Genomic DNA, 21569 nt, shown 5'->3' with positions numbered 1-21569 from the left:
TACAGGCCTTCCTGCCTGGGGCCTTTCCCCCTTTGGCAGGCCACTCCCAGGCACAATCTAGCTGGAGCCTCAGGTTTGTGGTTCTTGCTTCCAAATCCCCCTGGGATTAGGTTCTTACTTGCAGAAACCTTTTTTACTTCCTACAGTTTCCTGAACTTCCACCTGCACTGCAGCCAGTTGCTGCCCTTTATTGGGAACTACCTGATCTAATCCAGGTGTGCATCTTTAGTAATAAGGGTTCACTACCCTTACGCCCTCCAGCCCTCAAGAGGCAAGCCATCCTGACCTTTTACAGTCTGTATGAAGTTTAAACATTACATAGGAAGTAAAGCTTTCTCTTTTAAATATTATAAGCTTTATAATATTTATAAACCAAGTTATTGGTTTATCCCTATTACATTTTATAGGACTTATCTATAAGGAAGTAACAGTTTTATTTGACCTCATTGGGAACTGTTCGGTATTCAGCACTTTTGAAGATCAGGAAGATGCCTTAACATCTGATGCAGGCTTCTATTTTTTAAAAATCTTGACCTATTCTTTTGCCAGATGTGAGAGGATATTGTGTACTCGGTCTTTTGACCTGGGTGAGACTTTGAGTACTCTTAATTTGATTTGTCAAGCTAATATGGCTCTTCTTATTTCAGGTGTCTCTAAGGCAATTCTGGAAGGTGCTGGACCACAGGTTGAAGCAGAATGTGCTCAGCTAGGTATGAATACAACATATGTGACCTGCTTTCTAGAGGCACTGAGCACCCACAGTTTCCACTGAAGGCAGTGGGAGTGGTGGGTGCATACCACTGCTGAAAATTAACCTACTATTGTATTTGTGTTTATCCATGATCTCACAACTCCTTAATTAATTAATATGATGTGTGTAAAACATCTTAAGAGATGTTAAAATAAAGTACAAAGCAGAAGAAAAATACTTAAGAGATGTCAGCATCAAGGTAAATTAAAAGAACCTGCTCTGCTATATGACTCTTCCTCTTGTGCCAGTAAAACCTTCAAAACAGGGCAAAAGTACAAAGGGTTAGATGGTGCCTTTGGTCAGAGCCTGAGCACTGGGTGGTACATATTTATATGTAAAGAAATGAGCTGCACCACCCAGCAGCAGCCTCAGAAGACATTGTGCTTCTGACACAATCCTCTGACTGATTTTTTCTTTTGTGTCCCTTTTTCTGAAGTTAGGAAGTAGTAATGTGCTGCTGGCTTATACCAGCAACTCACAGCATCCTCCGCATGGCTTAGAGACAAGTAAAAAAGGAAAGTTCCTATCTTAATGGAACTTGTATCTAATTTTAGACATAATCTATTGAAGAATGATAAATACAACCTATGCAAGATAAAGATCCAACAGGAAAAAATTATGAGTTCTGTGTTTAACTACAGGGAAGAGGTAAATGTGTAGGTTAGCACGGAAAGGCAATTGAAGGAAGTGGATATGATGGGAGAGTTGAAAGAGGAGTGAGGCTGTGTAGTCCACAGAACCAGAGAGGAAAGTCCGAATACCAGTGGAGCACTGAGTTGCACCAAGCTGTCTGAGTGCACAGAGCAAGCTGAGGAGTAAGGCCAGATAAGATGTGGACGGAAGCTGAGCTGTGGCCTTGAAAGCAGGGATGAGGGGTTTGAATCTGGTGCAGAAGGAGATTGGAAGCCAATGCAGGGGCTCAAGGAAAGGGTAGTACAGGCAGGTGGCAGGTGAAGATGATGAAGATGATTTAGAAAAGTTTGCATTATGGATAATTAAAGGACTTATCACTTTCTGTTATGCCTTATATATTTTCTTTCATCTTTCAGCCTCACAACCTCACGATGACCTTATAACCACACAAGCAGGAAACCTGATGTGCAAAAAAATAATTCATCTTGTTGCCCAGAATGATACCAAATCTTTAGTCTCCAAAGTGCTCCAGGAGTGTGAACTGAAGAAGTACACATCGGTTGCCTTCCCAGCAATTGGAACAGGTTTATGTTTTTGTTGGAAAATTAAACTAAAACCAGTCAGCCTTCTTGAGACCAAATTCATCCTGTGCGATTCCATTGACATCAGTGCTTCAGCCAATTGATTTACCTGAAAAGTTTATTCTCCTATATTAAGAAAATTGTTGTGACGTTGGGGCAAATAACAGCTAGTGAAGCTCAGAGCAAGGATTTTGAAACGATAAGGAAGCTGGAGATCACTGTTGTTAACTTAAATATAAAGTGATTTAAGACTGTCCTGTTTTAACGTTAGAGACTTGAGAATATCCATATGATATTACCATCTAGAGAACCATGAATGCTTGTCTCAACTGATGTTCATGGATATCCCACTGGAAGGTGTCTATGTGCCTATTTCTGCTCCTACTGAAGTCAGTGGAAGTTTCTATTCTGACTTCTGTAGGACCAGGAACAGGCCTTAGATGGATGGGATATAAACCTATCTCTGTAGGCCGGATTCTTCCTTAGCCCTGCTTCTGCATTCCTTGATCACTCAAAATTTCCATTCAAATCAATGAGAATCATTGGAATAAAAGAATGCAGAATTGGGCGCTATGTTTAAGATCTAGTTGTGCATGGGTCCATTACTTGAATAAAATTATATCTGTATTAAATGTCTTTCAACACATTGATACATGTATTTTTTTTGTATTGTTACATTTGTTACAGGTCAGGCAGGCCTTGATCCAGCAGTAGTAGCTGATAACATGATGGATGCTGTAGTTGATTTTGCAAGTGATAAATCTGTTCAAATTGTGAAAAACATTAAAATTATCATCTTCCAGCCACAACTACTAAGTGTGTTCCATGCAAACATGCAGAAAAGAGAAAGTACTGCTAATGCACCTGCATCAGAGTCCTTCTTCTCAAAATGTGCTTGTAAGTAGATGTCTGGTTGTTCATTTTTAAGTGGAGGCATAAATAACCCTTATTTAATTTTAGCAACTGAGTAACCGCAAGTATTTATACTTCATTACAGCATTCTTCGGCTTGGGAAAACGTGCTACAGAAAAAAAGCCTGCAATGGTTTTGCAAAAGAAAGTTGAGAGAACTGTTTTTCAGATTTGTGGTGAAAGCCAAAAAAACATGGAAGATGCTATATCCTGGATTAAAAACCTGATTTTAAAGGAACAGCATGAAAACACTATCTCAGATGAATGGATTTCAAGCTTTGATGACCAAGAATATAAGGAACTGGCAAACCTCCAGAAGAAACTGTCCATTCAGCTGGAATACAAGTATCCTGTGCCTTTAATTCGAGTTTCTGGTGTTACCAAAGACGTCTTGCGTGCTTGCTTGGAAATTCAAGAAATGATCAAAAGAGTTAGAGCTGTTCAAGAAGAACAGTCCAAGGCAGAACTTCTCAGCAACCTAGTTGAGTGGCAATATTTAAAAAATAATCAGTACCTACCTTTTGACAGCCTAACAAATCTACGCTTAGAGGATGCTGCAGCATTAAACCAAAAAGAGATTAACATCACCATTTGGAATAAAAACTATCAAGTGGATCTGGAAGCCAAACGTGCTATAGATGACACAGGGAAAATTATGGCCATTCTACGAATCTCAAAAGATGAAGGTGAATGAAAGCTGTTCGGTGTTACTTCGGGCCATACTGTGTCTAGCTTAGCATGAGTAAGTTGTGGGGAGACTATACAAGGGACAAACAAAGTAGCAGTTCCTGTGCACATCTGAAATACTAACAGTTCTGAGCAGCCATATGAGAAAGGTGCTGGATTCAGAAACAAAGATGATAAAGGCTCTTGGATTTATTAAAACTGATAAATACAGAAAATAAATACCATGGTGCCTACGAAGAACTCAGTAATAATTCGGCTGCTAGTGTGCGGTGACCACCACTTCTCACATAGATCAGAATCATCTCATTCTTACCCTGAGATTCCCCCTCTTTTGTTTGTTATATCCATCTGTTGTCTCTCATCTTACACTTGAATTATATAAACGCTTCAGGGCAGGGGCCATCTTTCTATTAACTATGTACAGTGTCTAGCACAGTGGCACTGTAGCCTCTAAGTGCTACTGTAACACATAGGAGATGCCTAATGAGAGCTGTTCATCATCTCCCCCCACCAGAATAAATGTTTAAGGAATACTACAATTGCAGTCATGAAGGGTAATCGTTGTTCTCTCAGAGGCCCCTGCTTTTTTCTTTCTTTTTGTTCGTGGAGAGAGTTTCAGTTTTTATTAAATCTTTATTATTCTTGAAAAGACGTGATTGAGGAGGACTTAAACAGAGGGTTCCTTTGCTTTAAATCCAAGCCAGTTTCACGCTGACTGACAACACAGCTAAGGTCTTAGCCTCTCTGACATGAACTGAGAAAGAGAAATGCAGCTGTGATGGAGTTTGGCCTTTATATTTTGAGGGGAGGTTATGTTTAGTTTAATAAGGAAACTCCCTTGTTCTCCCAGATGCCAATTGACCACCTGTATATAGTGTAATTAGATTTTCAGAAAGCCTTTGTCAAGCCTTCACCAAAGGCTCCTGAGCAAAGTAAGCAGTCATGGTATAAGAGGGACGGTCCTCTCATGGAATGGTAACTGGTTAAAAGATAGTAAACAAGGGGCAGGAATAAATGGTCAGTTTTCAAAATGGAGAGAGGTAAATAGTGGTGTCCCCCGGGGTCTGTACTGGGCCCAGTCCTATTCAACATATTCATAAATGATCTGGAAAAAGGGGTAAACAGTGAAGTGGCAACATTTGCAGATGGTACAAAACTACTCAAGATAGTTAAGTCCCAGGCAGACTGCGAAAAGCTACACAAGAATCTCTCAAAACTGGGTGACTGGGCAACAAAGTGGCAGATGAAATTAAACATTGATAAATGCAAAGTAATGCACATTGGAAAACATAATTCCAAATATACATATAAAATGATGGGGCCTAAATTAGCTGTTACTACTCAAGAAAGAGATCTTGGAGTCATTGTGGATAGTTCTGTGAAAACATCCACTCTGTGCAGTGGCAGTAAAAAAAAAAAAAAGGCAAACAATATTGGGAATCATTAAGAAAGGGATAGATAAGACAGAAAATATCATATTGCCTCTATATAAATCTATGGTATGCCCACATCTTGAATACTGTGTGCAGATGTGGTTGCCCCATCTCAAAAGTATATGGGAATTGGGAACGGTTCAGAAAAGGGCAACAAAAATGATTAGGCATATGGAACGGCTGCCGTGTGAGGAGAGATTAATAAAATTGGGACTTTTCAGCTTGGAAAAAAGACAACTTAGGGGCGATATGATTGAGATCTATAAAATCATGACTGGTGTGGAGAAAGTAAATAAGGAAGTGTTATTTACTCCTCATAACACAAGAACTACGGGTCACCAAATGAAATTAATAGGCAGCAGGTTTAAAACAAACAAAAGGAAGTATTTTTTCACACAATGCACAGTCAACCTGTGGAACTCCTTGCCAGAGGATGTTGTGAAGGCCAGGACTATAACAGGGTTCAAAAAAGAATTAGATAAATTTGTGGAGGATAGGTCCATGAATGGCTATTAGCTAGGATGGGCAGGGATGGTGTCCCTAGCCTCTGTTTGCCAGAAGCTGGGAATGGGCGACAAGGAATGGATCACTTGATTACCTGTTCTGTTCATTCCCTCTGGGGCACCTGGCACTGGCCACTGTTGGAAGACAGGATCCTGGGCTAGTTGGACCTTTGGTCTGACCCAGTGTGACCATTCTTATGTTCTTACCTGTGAACCTTCAGATGTCTGGCTAAGGCCATGTCTACACTACCCGCCAGATCGGCATGTAGTGATCGATCTATCGGGGATCGATTTATCATGTCTAGTGTAGACGTGATAAATCGATCCCCAATCGCTCTGCCGTCGACTCCAGAACTCCATCACGGCAAGAGGCGGAAGCGGAGTCGACGGGGGAGCGGCCGACGTCGATTCCGTGCCGCGAGGACACGAAGTAAGTGATTCTAAGTCGATCTCAGATACGTCAACTTCAGCTACGCTATTCTCGTAGCTGAAGTTGTGTATCTTAGATCGATCCCCCCCCCCCCCCAGGGTAGACCAGGCCTAAGATAGGATTATGCATTCTCTTGACGAAGAATGGCATTAATTAGAGATTGAATAATAAATGGGTGTTCTACTTTCAGAAAGGATTTATAATAAGGTATATGCCTGCATACCAGAGGAATCTAGTGTAAATAATATATTAACAGAATGTTTACTTTGCAGGTAAATTAGTAGCTCTCCCTGAAGAGTGGTGTGATATGAAACAAGAACGTGTCAAAGTGGTGGAGTTACATCAAGAAATGAAAGAATATCAAGATGTTCAGATGAAGTTTCAACAGACATGTTCAGCATTCAAAATTGAAAAGGTTAAAATGCTGCTCTAGTTTCTAGATATCTTGGTGACTGGCACTAGATTAGATAATGACGAAGGATGGACGAGGGGTTGGTTTAGCTTTCTAAATTTGGATAGTTCCTTGATAGGAGAGGAAGGATTAATAGATTCATACATTCCAAGGTCAGAAAGGATCATTGCGATCATCTAATCTGACCACCTGTATAAAACAGACCATAGAACTTCGGCAAAATAATTCATTTTGAACAAGAGCAGATCTTTTTAAAAACGTCTAATCTTGATTTTAAAATTGTCAGTGATAGAGAATCCACCAGGACAAATGGTAAATGTTAATTACCCTTGCTGTTAAAAATTTATGCCTTCTTTCCAGTCTGAATTTGTCTAGCTTCAACTTCCAACCATGAGCAGACACAGTGAAAAAAATCCTTTCCTAGTCTGTTTTTATTTATAATATATGTAGATCCTATTATTGCTTTGAAAAGAAGCTAAGCTATTGCAGGTGTAGCACCAGTTTTCAGAAGTCTAGCAAAGTCACTCTGCCCAACCTTATAGTGAGACTGTTTCTCAGAACAAGACTTCTCAAGACAGTGCTGAGAATGGGGGCTGGTGATGGAAATCCGTCAGCACTACCTTTCTTCCACCCTACATCTCGGACCAGAACCTCTGCTGGTGTAAATCAGCTTGGTTCCATTGAAGCCAATGAAATTATGCTGGTTTATATCAGCTGAATATCTGGGTCCTTATCTCCTATGACAGGTCTTCTTGGGAGGGAAGCTCATCAGTCTGCTAGCATCTATCAAAAGAATTTAGGAGATCATCTCTCCTCTCTAGAGTCTTTATGAGGTGGTTGATGGCCCCTCCCCTGTCCAGTGCTTTTAGGGAGTGGCCAACATTCCCCTTTCAGAAATTTCTGATGCTTCATGGAGATTTCCCCTGGAATCTCCAAATTCCTTGTGAGATCTTCCTAAGTGTAACTAGTCAGGAAAAGCAAGACCCAATAGCTCCTCTAATTGGTTCCACTGCTGTGCTTTTTTAAGAGCTAACTGCACACTAGAGATTACTACACACAGGGAATTCCTTACAAAAAATATAATAAAAAGGGACTTGACCATGAAGACGGTTGCTACCATTATATCTACACTAGCTTTCTTCCTAAAATCTCTCCGTATTGCATTACGTGCAGCTCTGCCAGTGGGAGCATACTATAGACCGTTTGCTGGGGTTGTAATCACTATGTAGTCTAACCCTGCTGAGAGCAAGTCAAGGCAACATGGGGTCAGATTTTTAAAGGTATTTAGGTGCCAAAAAATGCAGATAGGCACCTAGTGGTTGAAATCAATGGGAGTTAGACACCTACGTGCCTTTGAAAATCCCACTCAGCTCCTGTCAGCATCTTTATGTGCCTAAATGTCTGTAAAAATCTGGTCCGTGGTGTTTAAAACGCTGACTGCCAATACCTTGTCTGCACTCGCACATCCACTGTTACTACCCGCGGTGCAGTTGCACCAGGGGTACTTCAAAGGTGGGAGACTTTAGGAAAGTTGCTAGTGTAGACAAAATCAATGTCTCACCTACTGGTGTGTGCATACAACCTGCTAGTTAGATGATTTGGGAGAATATTAATGATCTACAAAAAGAATCTTACACTGCAAAGCAGATGGTATCAATATCACCATAATACTAACCATTATCAAAGTTAACATCACAGTTAAGATATTCAAAGCAAATCTTATGCAGCGTATGTCATATGTTTAGTACACAGTGATTTTAACCCTTTCATAGTAGCCTTTCTGCTACAGTGAAGCATAGCAATGTACTGTTTAATTTCCAGCAACCAAGAAGCGAAAATAAGGAGGATAAGTTCTCCTTCCTCTTCATCCCACTGGTTTGGGGGAGCTCCCACTTCTTTCTGGCTGGGGTAGTGAGGACTTTCCAAGTAAGAGAATCTGAAGTGTGAGCAATAGGAGGAGGCACCTTTCCACTTCCTCTCCTATAAAAGAAGTTCTGCCTACTGGCCATCTCCCTCTCTTTTCCAGACCGAACGCTGTCTGTTGCTTCTCCATTTGCAGAGGAGAAAAGACAGATAAACAATACATAATCATTTAATTTTATGCAAAATCCCTCTTTTGAAATACCTGTAAATCCTCTAACCTGTCCTGAAGCAGGACTTTAGATCTACCAGTTATAATAATTGTTACATCAGTACAGATGCACCATCCTGCTCAAATCTAAATGATGGCAATTAGAGGAATTGAGATGTTCTGCTACACAGATTACTACATTGCTAATACACACACGCATACACTTGTTTAGCTGGATATAGGTCTGGTGGGGCACTGTTTCCTTTCAGATACACTTCTTTGCTGGTCTCTACCCTTTTCTTTTTGATGCATGCCGATCACCACAAGAAGCTACTACATCATCATATAATAGCAAGGCAGTTAACAACATCCACCAAAACTGGTGATCTCCCCATCATATTTTGATATATTTTAACCACTGCAACGTGCATTTGAAAGCTAGCACCTCACTGAAGATGTATAAAAGATATGGGACAGCAGTGAAATGGTACAGAGAGAATCTAACTAACGAATCTACCTAAATGGATATGTTATTTTTATAACTACTACTAGTCTTACTGCACATTCTATTTATTTTTGATATCCTGTTAACCAACTATAAAAATGACACATTGGTCACAGAGTGAGGCTCTGAAAGCAAAATATTTTGTATCACATTGTGGGCCAGGTGCTCCTCTCAAGTGATGCCAGTATCAAGCTGCTTTAATTGAAGATGTTGGTCATTATCAATATCATGTCTCATTTTTTAACTTTGTAGTTTGAGAGCATACAACATCATTACTACTGGCAGGCCTACCTCATAACGAAGCAGGAGATGGATTCCAAAAATGGCAGCACAAATAATGAGAAGCTTCTATTTCATGGGATACGTAGTGCTGCATTTATCATAACTAATCACAGTGACACAATCAGTGCCAGTCACACAACCAGTTATACCCATGTCAATTTGGAGAAATTACAGTGAGTTTAGTGGAGTTGCTCAAGAGAAATATCAATATAAATAAGGCTAGAAAATGCCGCTTTGTAATTAATCATCCTGTTTTTCTGATTTGATGCCAAGGGTGTTAGTCATTATCAATAATAATTTATTTTCTCATGTTGTAGATTGAAAGGATACAAAATCCTTACTACTGGCAGGCCTACCAAATAAAAAAGCAGGAGATGGATTCCAAAAATGGCAATACAAATAATGAGAGGCTTCTATTTCATGGAACAACAAGTGGTTCATTAACCATTATTAATAATAAGGGATTTAATCGCAGTTACGCCGGAATGAATGGTAATGTGAAATTTAAAGCATGTTGCTTTCATAAGCATGGGATAAAATAGGATGACAAGGTGTAACATTTTCATGCTGTCAAAATACACATGTCTCCGATGCACAGTGATTCCTTATTGGCCCTGGAGACTATTCCTTTCTGTACATAAGTCAGGGGCGGGCAAACTTTTTTTGGCCTGAGGGCCACATTGGGTTTTGGAAATTGTATGGAGGGCCAGTTAGAGGAGGCTGTGCCTCCGACCCCCCTTGCTTCTCGCCCCCTGACAGCCCCCCTCCGGACTCCTGCCCCATCCAAACCCCGCCTCCCCCCCCCCCCCGTTCCCTGACGGACTGCCCCTGGAACCCCTGACTTCCCCCCGACCCCCCATTCAACCCCCCCACCTCCGTTCCCCACCCTCTGACCACCCCGACCCCATCCACACCCCCCGCCCCCTGACCACCACCCCGAACTCCCCTGCCCTCTATCCGACCCCCCTGCTCTCTGCCCCCCTTAACGTGCAGCACAGAGCACCGGTGGCTGGCGGTGCTACAGCTGCGCCGCCGAGAGCGTTGCGCTGGTGTCGTGTAGTAAATGGCTCTCCGTAACTGCTACCAGTAGCACATTCCTACGTGGAGCAGTTTAATACACTACACGGGCAGCATGGTGCACTGAGGCTGCGGGGGAGGGGCCGGGGGCTAGCCTCCCGGGCCAGGAGCTCAGGGGCCGGGCAGGAGGGTCCCATGGGCCGGAAGTGGCCTGCGGGCCATAGTTTGCCCACCTCTGACTTAAGTTGTATTCTTTATGTGCCTCAGCTGTTCTCCATTGCAGTCATGACTCAGCTTTAGACGTAATAATACAATAATGATTCTTAACACTTCTACACTTCCTTTCATCAGATGATCTTAAAGCACTTCGCAAACATTAATGCATTTAGGCTCCTACCACCCCTGTAAAGCAAGGAAGTATCCTCATATTATAGATGGGGAAACAAAAGCATAAAGACTTTCAGCATCTTCCCAAGGGACCAATAGCAGAACTGAAAATAGACCTTGGGAGTTTTCGCAAAAAGAAAAGGAGTACTTTTGGCACCTTAGAGACTAACCAATTTATTTGAGCATAAGCTTTCGTGAGCTACAGCTCACTTCATTGGATGCATAAAGTGATGAAGTGAGCTGTAGCTCACAAAAGCTTATGCTCAAATAAATTGGTTAGTCTCTAAGGTGCCACAAGTACTCCTTTTCTTTTTGCGAATACAGACTAACATGGCTGCTACTCTGAAACTTGGGCGTTTTGACTACCAGCCCTCTTTTTGTGTGTGTGCCAATTAGTGCATCAGAGATACATGTGTGCAGCCAACATAAAATAAAATTCGAATGTGACCAACTGATTAGTTCTCTTGTGAGCCTGGAATCAGCAAGGTGATTTTATGGGACAGTATTACTTTAAAAGTTAAACTAATTCAGGGGTCTCAAATTCAAATGACCACGAGGGCCACTTGAGGACTAGTGCATTGGCCCGAGGGCTGCATCACTGACACGCCCCCCTCTTGCTGCCCTTGGCCCCGGCCCCACTCCCCCCTTTTATGAGGCCCCGCCCCTGCCCCACCTCTTCCCACCCCTTCCCTGCCCCCATTCCAACCCCTTCCCCAAAGTCCCCACCCCAACTCTGCCCCCTTCCTGCCCCCAGAGGGTGCAGGAGGGGTGTGGCAGGGGTGCAGGGTGCGGCAGGGGGTTCAGGGCAGGGAGTTGGGGTGTGGGGTGCAGAAGGGGTGAGGGGTGCGGCAAGGGGCTCAGGGGGTGGGGGTGCAGCAGGGGGCTCAGGGCAGGGGGTTGGGGTGCAAGAGGGGTGTGGGCTCCGGCTCGGTTCTGCTCTGCTTACCTAGAGTGGCTCTGGGGTGGCAGCAGTGCGCACCGGGGCCAGGGCAGGCCCCCTGGCCTGCTCCAGCCCTGCTCCGGGAAGCAGCCGCAACCACGTCCCTGCTGCCCCTGGGGGAGGGGGAGCACAGGGCTCCATGCGCTGCTTTTGCCGCTCCTCCAGGTACCTCCACCAAAGCTCCCATTGGCTGCGATTCCCCGTTCCCGGCCAATGGGAGCTGTGGGGGGCATGCCTGGAAGCAACGCACGGAGCCCTCTGCGCGCAGCCCCCCCACACCCTCAGGGACGTGGTGCCAGGAGCAGTGTGGGGCTCGTGGTGCCAGGGGGGCCAATCTCGGCCCACAGGCTCGGCCCAAGTTTCAGAGTTTGCCCAACCCTGGCCCAGAAGTAGGTGGGGGGGGGTGCGGGGAGCTTGGCGGGCCGCAGGAAATAGCCCGTGAGCCACGTGTTTGAGACCCCTGAACTAATTGTTGTGCTGACAACCCCACCACAGTCGTCAGTGGAGGCATTCGTCTTCTGTTAACATCAGTCTGGATTGTCTCCCTCCACATGCGGATCTCATACCTGCCATGTTGAAGAAGGATAAACCTCCTTTGCAGAATGGAAAGGGGTGGAGAATGGCAGATCAGAGAGATTTGTGAATTGGATGGGAGCGTATAACTATTTTGTCCATTTGGCCCTGTGAAGGTTAATCAGAAAAGATAATACAGCATAGTACTCAATGTTCTTTTTGGTATGGGGACAACTGTGAACGGACTGAGTCCCTGGTGAAGCGGTTCTAATGAATCTGTGCTTCCAGGGAGCTGTGGAGAACCTGACTTCGTGGGATCACCCAAAAATGGAAATGAGCCCCACAGTCTGTTCTCAAAACAAAATGATAGAGGAGAAATGCTGCAGGGAGATTCTCTAGATGTCCTGTCCCAGAGTCCTCTCACAGGCCCCCAAATTTGTGGAGTACTGCGAGATAATACTATTTACTGCTGTATAACTGACAATACTATGACAGGTTTCAGAGTAACAGCCGTGTTAGTCTGTATTCGCAAAAAGAAAAGGAGCACTTGTGGCACCTTAGAGACTAACCAATTTATTTGAGCATGAGCTTTCGTGAGCTTTCATGACAATACTATGTCAGATCATCCATCTTTCTGTCTCTGCTTCCCTTCTCGGCCCCAGCATCCCTCCAGAAACTCCCTGTTTGTTTCCCATTTTCAGAACCCCCCCATCTCTGCCTTCTTCCAGGAAATACCCCCTCATTTTCCATGTTGATGGGTGCATTAGGTACACCTAAGACAGAGATACAGAGAGAGCCATTAAAAGATAACGTTTGCCAACCTACCGTACATCCAATTTATTTTCTGTTCAAGGTGTCAGAAAAAAGTGATATCTCAGGTACTGCTGTCTGGAAAATGCTGTTGGCAAATACTGATTTTATATATTTATTTAAATAGTGTTCACTGTGGATAAATAGAGCATCTCCCATGGCTGTGACACGTAGCTCTAATATTTGCCTGTTGTTTTTAGTATGATGTACTGATGATATCTAACCCTTACAATACTACCCAATTTCCGGGTAGATGACACTTGGAAACTGAGTACCTCGTGGGGGCTGGAAGCAGTTCTTGCCTATTTGTTTATCGAGGATTTGCAGGACTGTGTTGGGAGTGGCGTGGATGGGTCTTTGTGGTTTATTTTTTTGGTGTGGAGAGGTTATAGGAGGAGAGTTTAGGCAGCTGGTAGGTGCTGTGTGTTTGGGGGAGGGTGTATGTAGTAGGAGGTTTCAACAGCTGGGATAGGACTCAGATTTCTTATTGGGGTGAGGGTAAGGGGAGAATTAGGCTGCTTTGCCAGTCTGTGAATCAATATAGTTGTCTGCAGAAGCTCAATGTAGCTTAATATGCTCATCTTCAGTGTTCTGCTCTGCCTGTTTTAGCTGATGACTCAGTGCTCCAATGGAAGCTCTAGGAGGCATTGTATTTGAAGCAGAAAGTGTGGCCGATGCATTAGCCTTGGAGAGTATGCAGCATCTGCTCTCCTCTCCACCTAGACAGTTCTTCTCAGGTCTACTTTTACCTTCAACAGTGTGTCTCAGATCAGGACACAGTTATTCATAACCAATGAACAAGTTTTTATTAATTCACCCAGAACCCCACAGGTATATAATCAACAGTTGTCAGTTCTTCAGTATTTCTAATGCATTTATCAATCTTCAGGTCATTCTGCAAGATGTAAAGATGCACTTTGTCTAGGGTTTGATTTGAAATGGACTAGTTTAACACATCAAAAACAATTGCTTAAAAGTTTTCTTTGACATTCTACTAGTCTAGTTTGCTTGAACTTACAAAGGAGAAACATTTTTATAGAATCACTTAGTTAAAATCCCCAAATAAATTTCCTTGAAGTCTGACTAGAAAGTGTGCAGACCCAACCAGTTTCTTATTCCTGGTGGAAGAGAGCTTCCAACTTCAATTTATCTGGGATTCCTTAGACATGCCTCATGTTAGGGGGCTTATTCCTTTACCCACTTACTTCCCTGGTCCTTCTCGCATGAACAGAGAGCAACAATACCCGAAGTCCAAAGGTGCAAACAATTTGATGTTTATTGGGGTGAACTTCCAGCAAGCATGATTCCAGTTTCCTTCCTTAGTATCCTCCTTCCCAGCTCTGACACCACAGAGCCTTACACCTGTGTCCCTGTTCCCATTCCTGCCCTTAGCCAAACATTATTCCAATTTCCTTACCCCCATTCCCTGTTCCCATTTCCCCCTTTAGCAAAACATGATTGCAATTTCCTTACCCCTGTTCCCATTTCCCCCCTTTAGCAAAGCATGATTCCAATTTCTTCACCCCCATTCCCTGTTCCCATCTCCCCCACACACACACACACTCCCTCCCACCCACGCCCACTCACTTCCTCATTGACTACAGATTATATAGTAAAACTTGAGTTCTGCTTAGCTATACCTTAACCAATCATTTTCCTGAAATTTAACTAACCAATCCTAACATATTGTAACATGATTATGTAACCAATTATATCCCACCACCTTAATTAGTTTATACCCAGCAAAATTAATTATACAGCAGACAGGAACAATCACAGAACCAGACAGAGATTATACAGACAAACAATAGCAAAGTGGGAACTATAATGACAAAACAATACAGAAGTGAGGATTTCACATCCCAGTATTGAGAAGTGAGTTCTTGCCAGACAGGATGCTGTTTCCTTTTACATTTTCTAGGCACTTTCCTTTCTCTGGAGGTGATAGGCATTATCAGGACAGGATTGTATTCCTAACAGCCCAATAGGACCTTCTTTCAGTGTGACTAGTTTGGAATGTGAGGATGTGACCGGTCGCTTCCTAGCTTATGGCTGCCTCTGCTGCTTAGCCAAAGGCCTTAGCCTAAGAACAGGGCCTCAGACTGTCACAGTAAGAAAAGGCCCTTACACTGGCAGACAGTGATTTTGATTCTCTTTTGTACCTTTATAACTAGCCAAGTGATAAGAATACACCTAAATTCTTAGAGTATAGGCCTTTACAGACAGGCCTGAATATCTATATCCTAACACCTCACGCATTAAACATATGGATTGTTGGTCTTCTGTTGTGAGCAAGCAGAGGTGGGATGAACAAAGGTACATCTTGTAATCTCGTCTTGTAACAATGGAATGGCTGCCATATGAGGAGAGATTAATGAAACTGGGACTTTTCAGCTTAGAAAAGAGTCAATTAAGGGGGGATATGATTGAGGTCTATAAAATCATGACTGGTGTGGAGACAGTAAATAAGGAAGTGTTATTTACTCCTTCTCATAACACAAGAACTAGAGGGTCACCAAATGAAATTAATAGGCAGCAGGTTTAAAACAAACAAAAGGAAGTATTTTTTCACACAACGCACAGTCAACCTGTAGAACTCCTTGCCAGAGGATGTTGTGAAGGCCAAGACTATAACAGGATTAAAAAAAAAACTAGATAAGTTAATGGAGGATAGGTCCATGAATGGCTATTAGCCAAGATGGACAGGGATAGTGTCCCAAGCCTCTGTTTGCCAGAAGCTGGGAATGGGTGACAGGGGATGGATCACTTGATGATTACCTGTTCTGTTCTTTCCTTCTGGGGCACCTGGCATTGGCCACTGTCAGAAGACAGGATCCTGGGCTAGATGGACCCTTTGGTCTGACCCAGTATGGCCGTTCTTATGTTCTAACCTTGTTTGTATACTCAATGGAGTGATCATTTTCCTGATTGTGTATAGTTACAGTGTATTCAAGGCATATTTGATATCTCTGCACTTCAGGCCCATTCTGCTTATGAAATACTATTTGTTTTAGCAATTTTCTCCAGATACCAGCAAGAAGGAATGGGCCCCAGTGCAAGAAACATGGTTCCACTGCAGTCATGACATCTGTAACAACAATATATTAAATTGTAACAGTGTGAAAGATAGATTCCATAGATTCTAGGATAAACCAAGAGAGAGAGTATAATGTCCTGCAGCAGCTCCACAGTGAGAGAAGAACCTGGAGCTAAGTGATAAACTGCCAGCTTGATGATATTACACTTGACATTGGTAAAAGGCTCCATACCAAGTAAGTCTGGAATGGTGCTGTGGCCCTAATTTCAATTCCAGATGTTCTCTTTTATTCATGGCAAGGTTTGGCGAAGGTTGTAGGCATCTTGGATATAGAAAAGTGAAAGACAAATAAATGATGGTTGTTCATGAAAAATTCTCAGATCTTTCTCTTTCTGATCGCAGCTGCATGCTATGGGAATGGAACGTACTTTGCTGTCAATGCCAATTATTCTTCCCATGATACCTACTCAAAACCAGATGCAAATGGGAAAAAATACATGTACCTGGCCCGAGTCCTCGTTGGAGAATATTGTGCTGGACAAAAAGGAATAATTGCACCACCGTCAAAAAACAACACTGATCCGACAGATCTGTTTGATAGTGTGACTGACAATAAGCCAAATCCAGCAATGTTTGTCATATTTAATGACATTCAAGCTTACCCAGAATATCTTATTACTTTCACTAAATAAGCATTCTTTGTTACATGCAAGAAACTTTTAATCTTTATTTTGTAAGATTACCTCAAAGACCATAAGTTAATGAGAAAAAATTTGCAATGAAAGATGGTAAAACATATTTTACTATGTTAGCTTTTTAAAGTTTGATTGTTATGTATATGCCCAGTTGCTTAAATATACTTTTGTAATAGTCAAAAAAACAAGAGAGCCTACTTATAAAAAATATTTGCAACTACTGGAACAGGGGTGAGCAAACTACAGCCCGGCGGCCACATCCGGCCCTTCAGACATTTTAATCCGGCCCTCGAGCTCTCGCTGAGGAGCGGGATCCAGGGCTTGCCCCACTCTGGCGCTCCAGCCAAGGAGCGGAGTTGGGGGGTTGCCCCACTCCGCACATGCCAAGGCTCTGCACGGCTCCCGGAAGCCATGGCATGTCCCCCCTCTGGTTCCTACACATAGGGGCAGCCAGGGGGTTCGCACGCTGCCCCCGCCCCAAATGCAGCACCTGCAGCTCCCATTGGCTGGGAACCGCGGCCAATGGAAGCTGCAGGGGCAGCACCTGTGGATGTGGCAGCGCGCAGAGCCGCCGGGCCGCGCTTCCATATAGGAGCCGGAGAGGGGACATGCCACTGTTTCCAGGAACTGCTTGAGGTAAGCACTGCACAGAGTCTGCATCCCTGACCCCTTCCAGCCCCCCAACTCCGTGCCCCATCCCTGGTCCCCCCCCAACCCCTCATCCCCAGCCCCACCCCAGAGCCCACACACCCAGCCGGAGCCCTCACGCCCACCCCCACACCTCAACTCTCTGCCCCAGCCCAGAGCCCCCTCCCACACCCTGAACTCATTTCTAGCCCCACCCCAGAACCCGCACCCCAGCCAGAGCCCTCACCCCCTTCCACACCCCAACCCCCAATTTTGTGAGCATTCGTGGCCTGCTGTACAATTTCCATACCCAGATGTGGCCCTCGGGCCAAAAAGTTTGCCCACCACTGTACTAGAACATGCTAACCGTTTACACTGCTTGAAGTTTCGAGTTCAATTTTCAAAAATGAAAACTGCTCAATTACATTACATATCAACCAAATGAAAAATATTCTTGCATTGTATCCAAACACATTTTAATTATTAGTCTTTCTTATTCAGAATTATGACTGAGCACAACTAATAATTCTACAAGCCAGGTATTCAGTTCATGAGTTTGTATATTTTACAGCAGTGTCTGACACTGTAAATCAAGGAACAAATAAACTTAGAATAGTACCAATTAATAAGTGAATGTCCTAAGCCTTTATGATGCTAATATACTGAACAATTGTACTTCAGGCAGTTAGCTTCTTACTCTGCATCTTCAGTCAAGATGTCATCATGTTATATTTATAGTACCTGCAATAAAGCTGAATTAGTTACAGTAAATGGTTGTTGCATGTTGTGTTATACTGATAGCATTTGTGCGGGGGTAGTTTGTATTTCTGTTACAAATCTCTGTCACTGTGTTTTCATAATTCAGCTATGAAAATATGGACTGCAAATTCTCTAACCAGCTTTTGCTTTTTTAGAAAAACTTTACTCTCAGGATTTTTCTATATGAATAGACCATAACTTAAAAACAAAATGACATTTAAAAGCTGTACATAACAGCAATATCCCATTCCATAATCTTTCATTCAGCAGCAGCACATAGCGTAGGGTCTGACCTTTCAAAAACTTACTTAATTCAGTAGTGGATGGTTGCAAGATTGGACCCATTGTTTGCATAATAATTTATAACACTTTTTCTGCTATGCTATACCACAAAAAAGCACTCATTCTGAAATAAAAGTGGGGAGATATACTAGCACAGCTATAACAGTATAATTATACCCGTATAGTTCTGGCAGTAAATTTCCTCATGTAGACAAGCCTGAAGGAGTTTTGCTCCATGGTAGCTACAGTGATGTACCTGGTTTGTCGGGGTAAGTTGCACAATTGCAAATCCTTCTGTATGGTGGCGCAGTTTTTCTGCAGTGCAAAAATCCTTAATGTAGACAAGCCCTTGGAAAGTTCTACCTGTTTACTAAAGCTTAACACTTCACTGCCACTGTCTCTCTCCCACACACATTCACAATCATACTTTGGCTTTCGCTTCTTATAGTTCATATAATTTACAGGAAAGTCTTCCGAAAATAGTCAGCACGTTGGAATTGGAAACGATGGGATGAGGGCAGTTGGGGAGGAAGGTTGGAGGTTTGACTCCTGGGTGAGGGGTAGGGATGTAGGAGTGCGTGGAAGTTTGCCTGGGATAGAGGAATGGAAATGTGAGCAGTAGGTTGGGGTTTATTTGGAGGAGGAAGAAAATCGGAGGAGAGCAGCAGCAGCTGAGGAACTTTATGAAGGATGAGTGCTGGATCATGTTACAAAAAGGAATAGGAGCAGGGAGGATCCTCCTACAGAGAAATGAAAGTGAAACACCCAATAACTGGGTGTGTTACAGAAAGGAATGGGAGCAAAAGATTAATTTCCTGCAGAGAAATTAATAATTTGGTGGGTTTGAGTGATTGGGGGTAGGGGGGGAAGTAAGGCCAAGCTCCCTCCTTTATCCCTCAGAAGTAGCTGATCCTGGCCAGGGAGGTGAAGGACCCCTTCCTTGTGCTGGTGGACAGGTTGGGGGGTGGGGGAGGTCAGATCTCCCCAAGAGCCAGAGGAAAAAACTCCTCTGCCACTTCCAGAGCCAGAAGAAATTGGGGGCTGGGGAGGGAGATCCAGGAGTGGCCTAGACAGGTCCTGGTTTGCTTTGCACAGGAGGAAAGTAAGGGGTGACAGATCTCGTTTCTTTCTTGTTTTTTGTTCATAGTTTGGGTAATATAATCCTAATTAGATAATTGTTTTTTGTCTCAATATGTTAGTACAAAGTAATTAACTTTTCAGTAGAAAACTTGAACAGTGGTAGAAGGTTTCAGAGTAACAGCCGTGTTAGTCTGTATTCGCAAAAAGAAAAGGAGTACTTGTGGCACTTCTGAGCTGTAGCTCACGAAAGCCTATGCTCAAATAAATTGGTTAGTCTCTAAGGTGCCACAAGTCCTCCTTTTCTTTTTTGTGGTAGAAGGTGTAATTTTTCTCCACCATGATGAGAATAATAAAAAACGGGAATGGAAGGCTGCATGATTAGCAGCGATAATGAACAGTCATCTTAGTAGACTTGTGCTTAGGCTAGAACAATGCTGCAGCCCTAAATTTCAGTCTCAGGTTATTTTTATTTAACAAGGTTTGGAAAAGGTTGCTGATTTCAGGGGCTACATCAGTGTGAAAGGGGGCTACATCAGGGGCTACATCATTTGCTCATTAAAATGTTTCAAAACTTGTGTCTCTTGCCACAGCCACAGCATTTGGAAGTGGAACCTATTTTGCTGTCCATGTACAGTACTCACCTGAGAAAAAGGCTACTGATGTTGTATGTTGTTTCCCAGGGTGATCACAGATGCCCAAGGCACTGAGCTTCTTTGAGTGATTGCTCATGTCCATTCCACAATAGGTGTGCATGCTCGCCACCTGCACTGGTGCCAGAAGTTTTTCCCTGAGCAGTATCCATAGGGGAGCACCCCTAGCCACCCCTGGAGTGGCGCCTCCATGGCGCAGTATAAGGGGCACTGCACCCTCCCCCCACCCTCAGTTCCTTCTTGCCGCCGGCGAAGGTGCGTCGGAACTGCTCTGCCCCAGTGTGGCTGCAGCTTCCCCCTTGAACTCTTGTTCATTCATCGTCAGTAGTACCTGTAGTTAAAGTAGTTTAGTTTAGCGTTAGCTTAGTTTAGTGCGCCCGGGTCGGGACATGCCCCGTGCCCCAGGCTTTAAGTCGTGCGACACTTGCAGGTGGCCGATGGCAGCGAGTGATCTACACAAAGACTGTTTACGCTGTCTGGGGGAAACCCATCTCAGCGATCGCTGCAAAATTTGCAGATCCTTCAAGCATTGGACCAAGAAGGAAGGGGACATTCGGCTCCGAGCCATTCTGATGGAGTCAGCCCTGACCCCGACTCTGGTGCGCCACTCCGAGTCGGCACCAAGTACCGTGGTGTCTGTGCACGGCGACCCTTCGGTGCCTCCCACCAGTCAGCACTGTTCCCTGTCCGTGGGGCATGTCAAAAAGGCTAAGAAGAGGTCTTCTTCACCGAGACACAGGAGCTAAAGACTTGCTAACCGGTCCAGAGGCAAGCCACCGCTTGGATCTCCGCAGTCACTGCCTGGTCGGTATCGTTCACAGTCTAGGGAATGTTCCCAACACCGTTCGCTGCTCAGCGACCGCCCCATCCGCAGTCCCCATTAACCCCCACCAGGTTGTCTGGCTGGATTCGGACTGGCAGGGGTTCCAGGCACCGCTCCACCTCGAGGGACCATAGACCTCATGAGGAGAGTGTGCCCCATCGAGACTGGGACAGACGGCACCGGAGGTCCTTGTCTCCAAGAGGCTACCATGGCCCGTCGGTGCCGTTCCCGTCCTTTGTCTCGCGCCAGGACCCTGCCGCGGCGCTGCTCCCAGTCTCAGGCGTTGATCGTCGGCACCTTGCCGTCGCGGATCCGCCCATCGGAGATGATGGCAGAGCAGCTGCTACCGGCAGTGGTACTGCTCCTCCATGCCGGGGTCACAATCTCATGGTTGGCACCGTTCCTGACACCGCCGCTCCTTCCGGTCCTCGGACGGTGGCAGGTCGTACTGCGGCCCGGCCTCCCTTGGCAGTTGTCAGTCGATGGGCCAGGTTAGCCAGGCTGAACGGCCTGCTCCGCCGGTGCCGCAGCAGATGCAGTGGCACCGGGCTCCTTGGCTAGCACCGTGGTACCAAGTGCCCCTCCTTGGCCAGCACCCGCGGCCCCCCGACACAGCCCCTGGTGGTGGTTTTCTCTGTGGCCGGAGGCTCGGAGAGACCATTAGCCTTCCTATCTCAGCCTCCCAGGAAGGAGTCAGTGGGGCATTCAACTCCCGTTCCGCACCCGGAGGGCAACCAAGTGGTGGGACCT

At 44.5% G+C, this 21569-nt stretch overlaps 1 protein-coding gene across 1 annotated transcript in view; it reads left to right on the top strand.

Annotated features, from left to right (window-relative positions):
• Positions 1-21569, top strand: part of PARP14 (poly(ADP-ribose) polymerase family member 14) — a 94016-nt gene that overhangs the window by 26684 nt on the left and 45763 nt on the right. Inside the window, exons 13-21 of the mRNA XM_084642727.1 lie at positions 648-710; positions 1801-1968; positions 2653-2862; positions 2963-3562; positions 6202-6344; positions 9517-9691; positions 16306-16593; positions 18478-18535; positions 20918-21310. Of these exons, the coding sequence (XP_084498853.1) occupies positions 648-710; positions 1801-1968; positions 2653-2862; positions 2963-3562; positions 6202-6344; positions 9517-9691; positions 16306-16593; positions 18478-18535; positions 20918-21310 (2098 nt within the window). The remainder of the gene's footprint in view (positions 1-647; positions 711-1800; positions 1969-2652; positions 2863-2962; positions 3563-6201; positions 6345-9516; positions 9692-16305; positions 16594-18477; positions 18536-20917; positions 21311-21569) is intronic.

This window comes from Lepidochelys olivacea (genome assembly GCF_965140295.1).
Source record: "Lepidochelys olivacea isolate rLepOli2 genome assembly, chromosome: 11".
Taxonomy (NCBI): Eukaryota; Metazoa; Chordata; order Testudines; family Cheloniidae; genus Lepidochelys; species Lepidochelys olivacea.
This window is presented reverse-complemented; position numbering and strand designations above follow the sequence as displayed.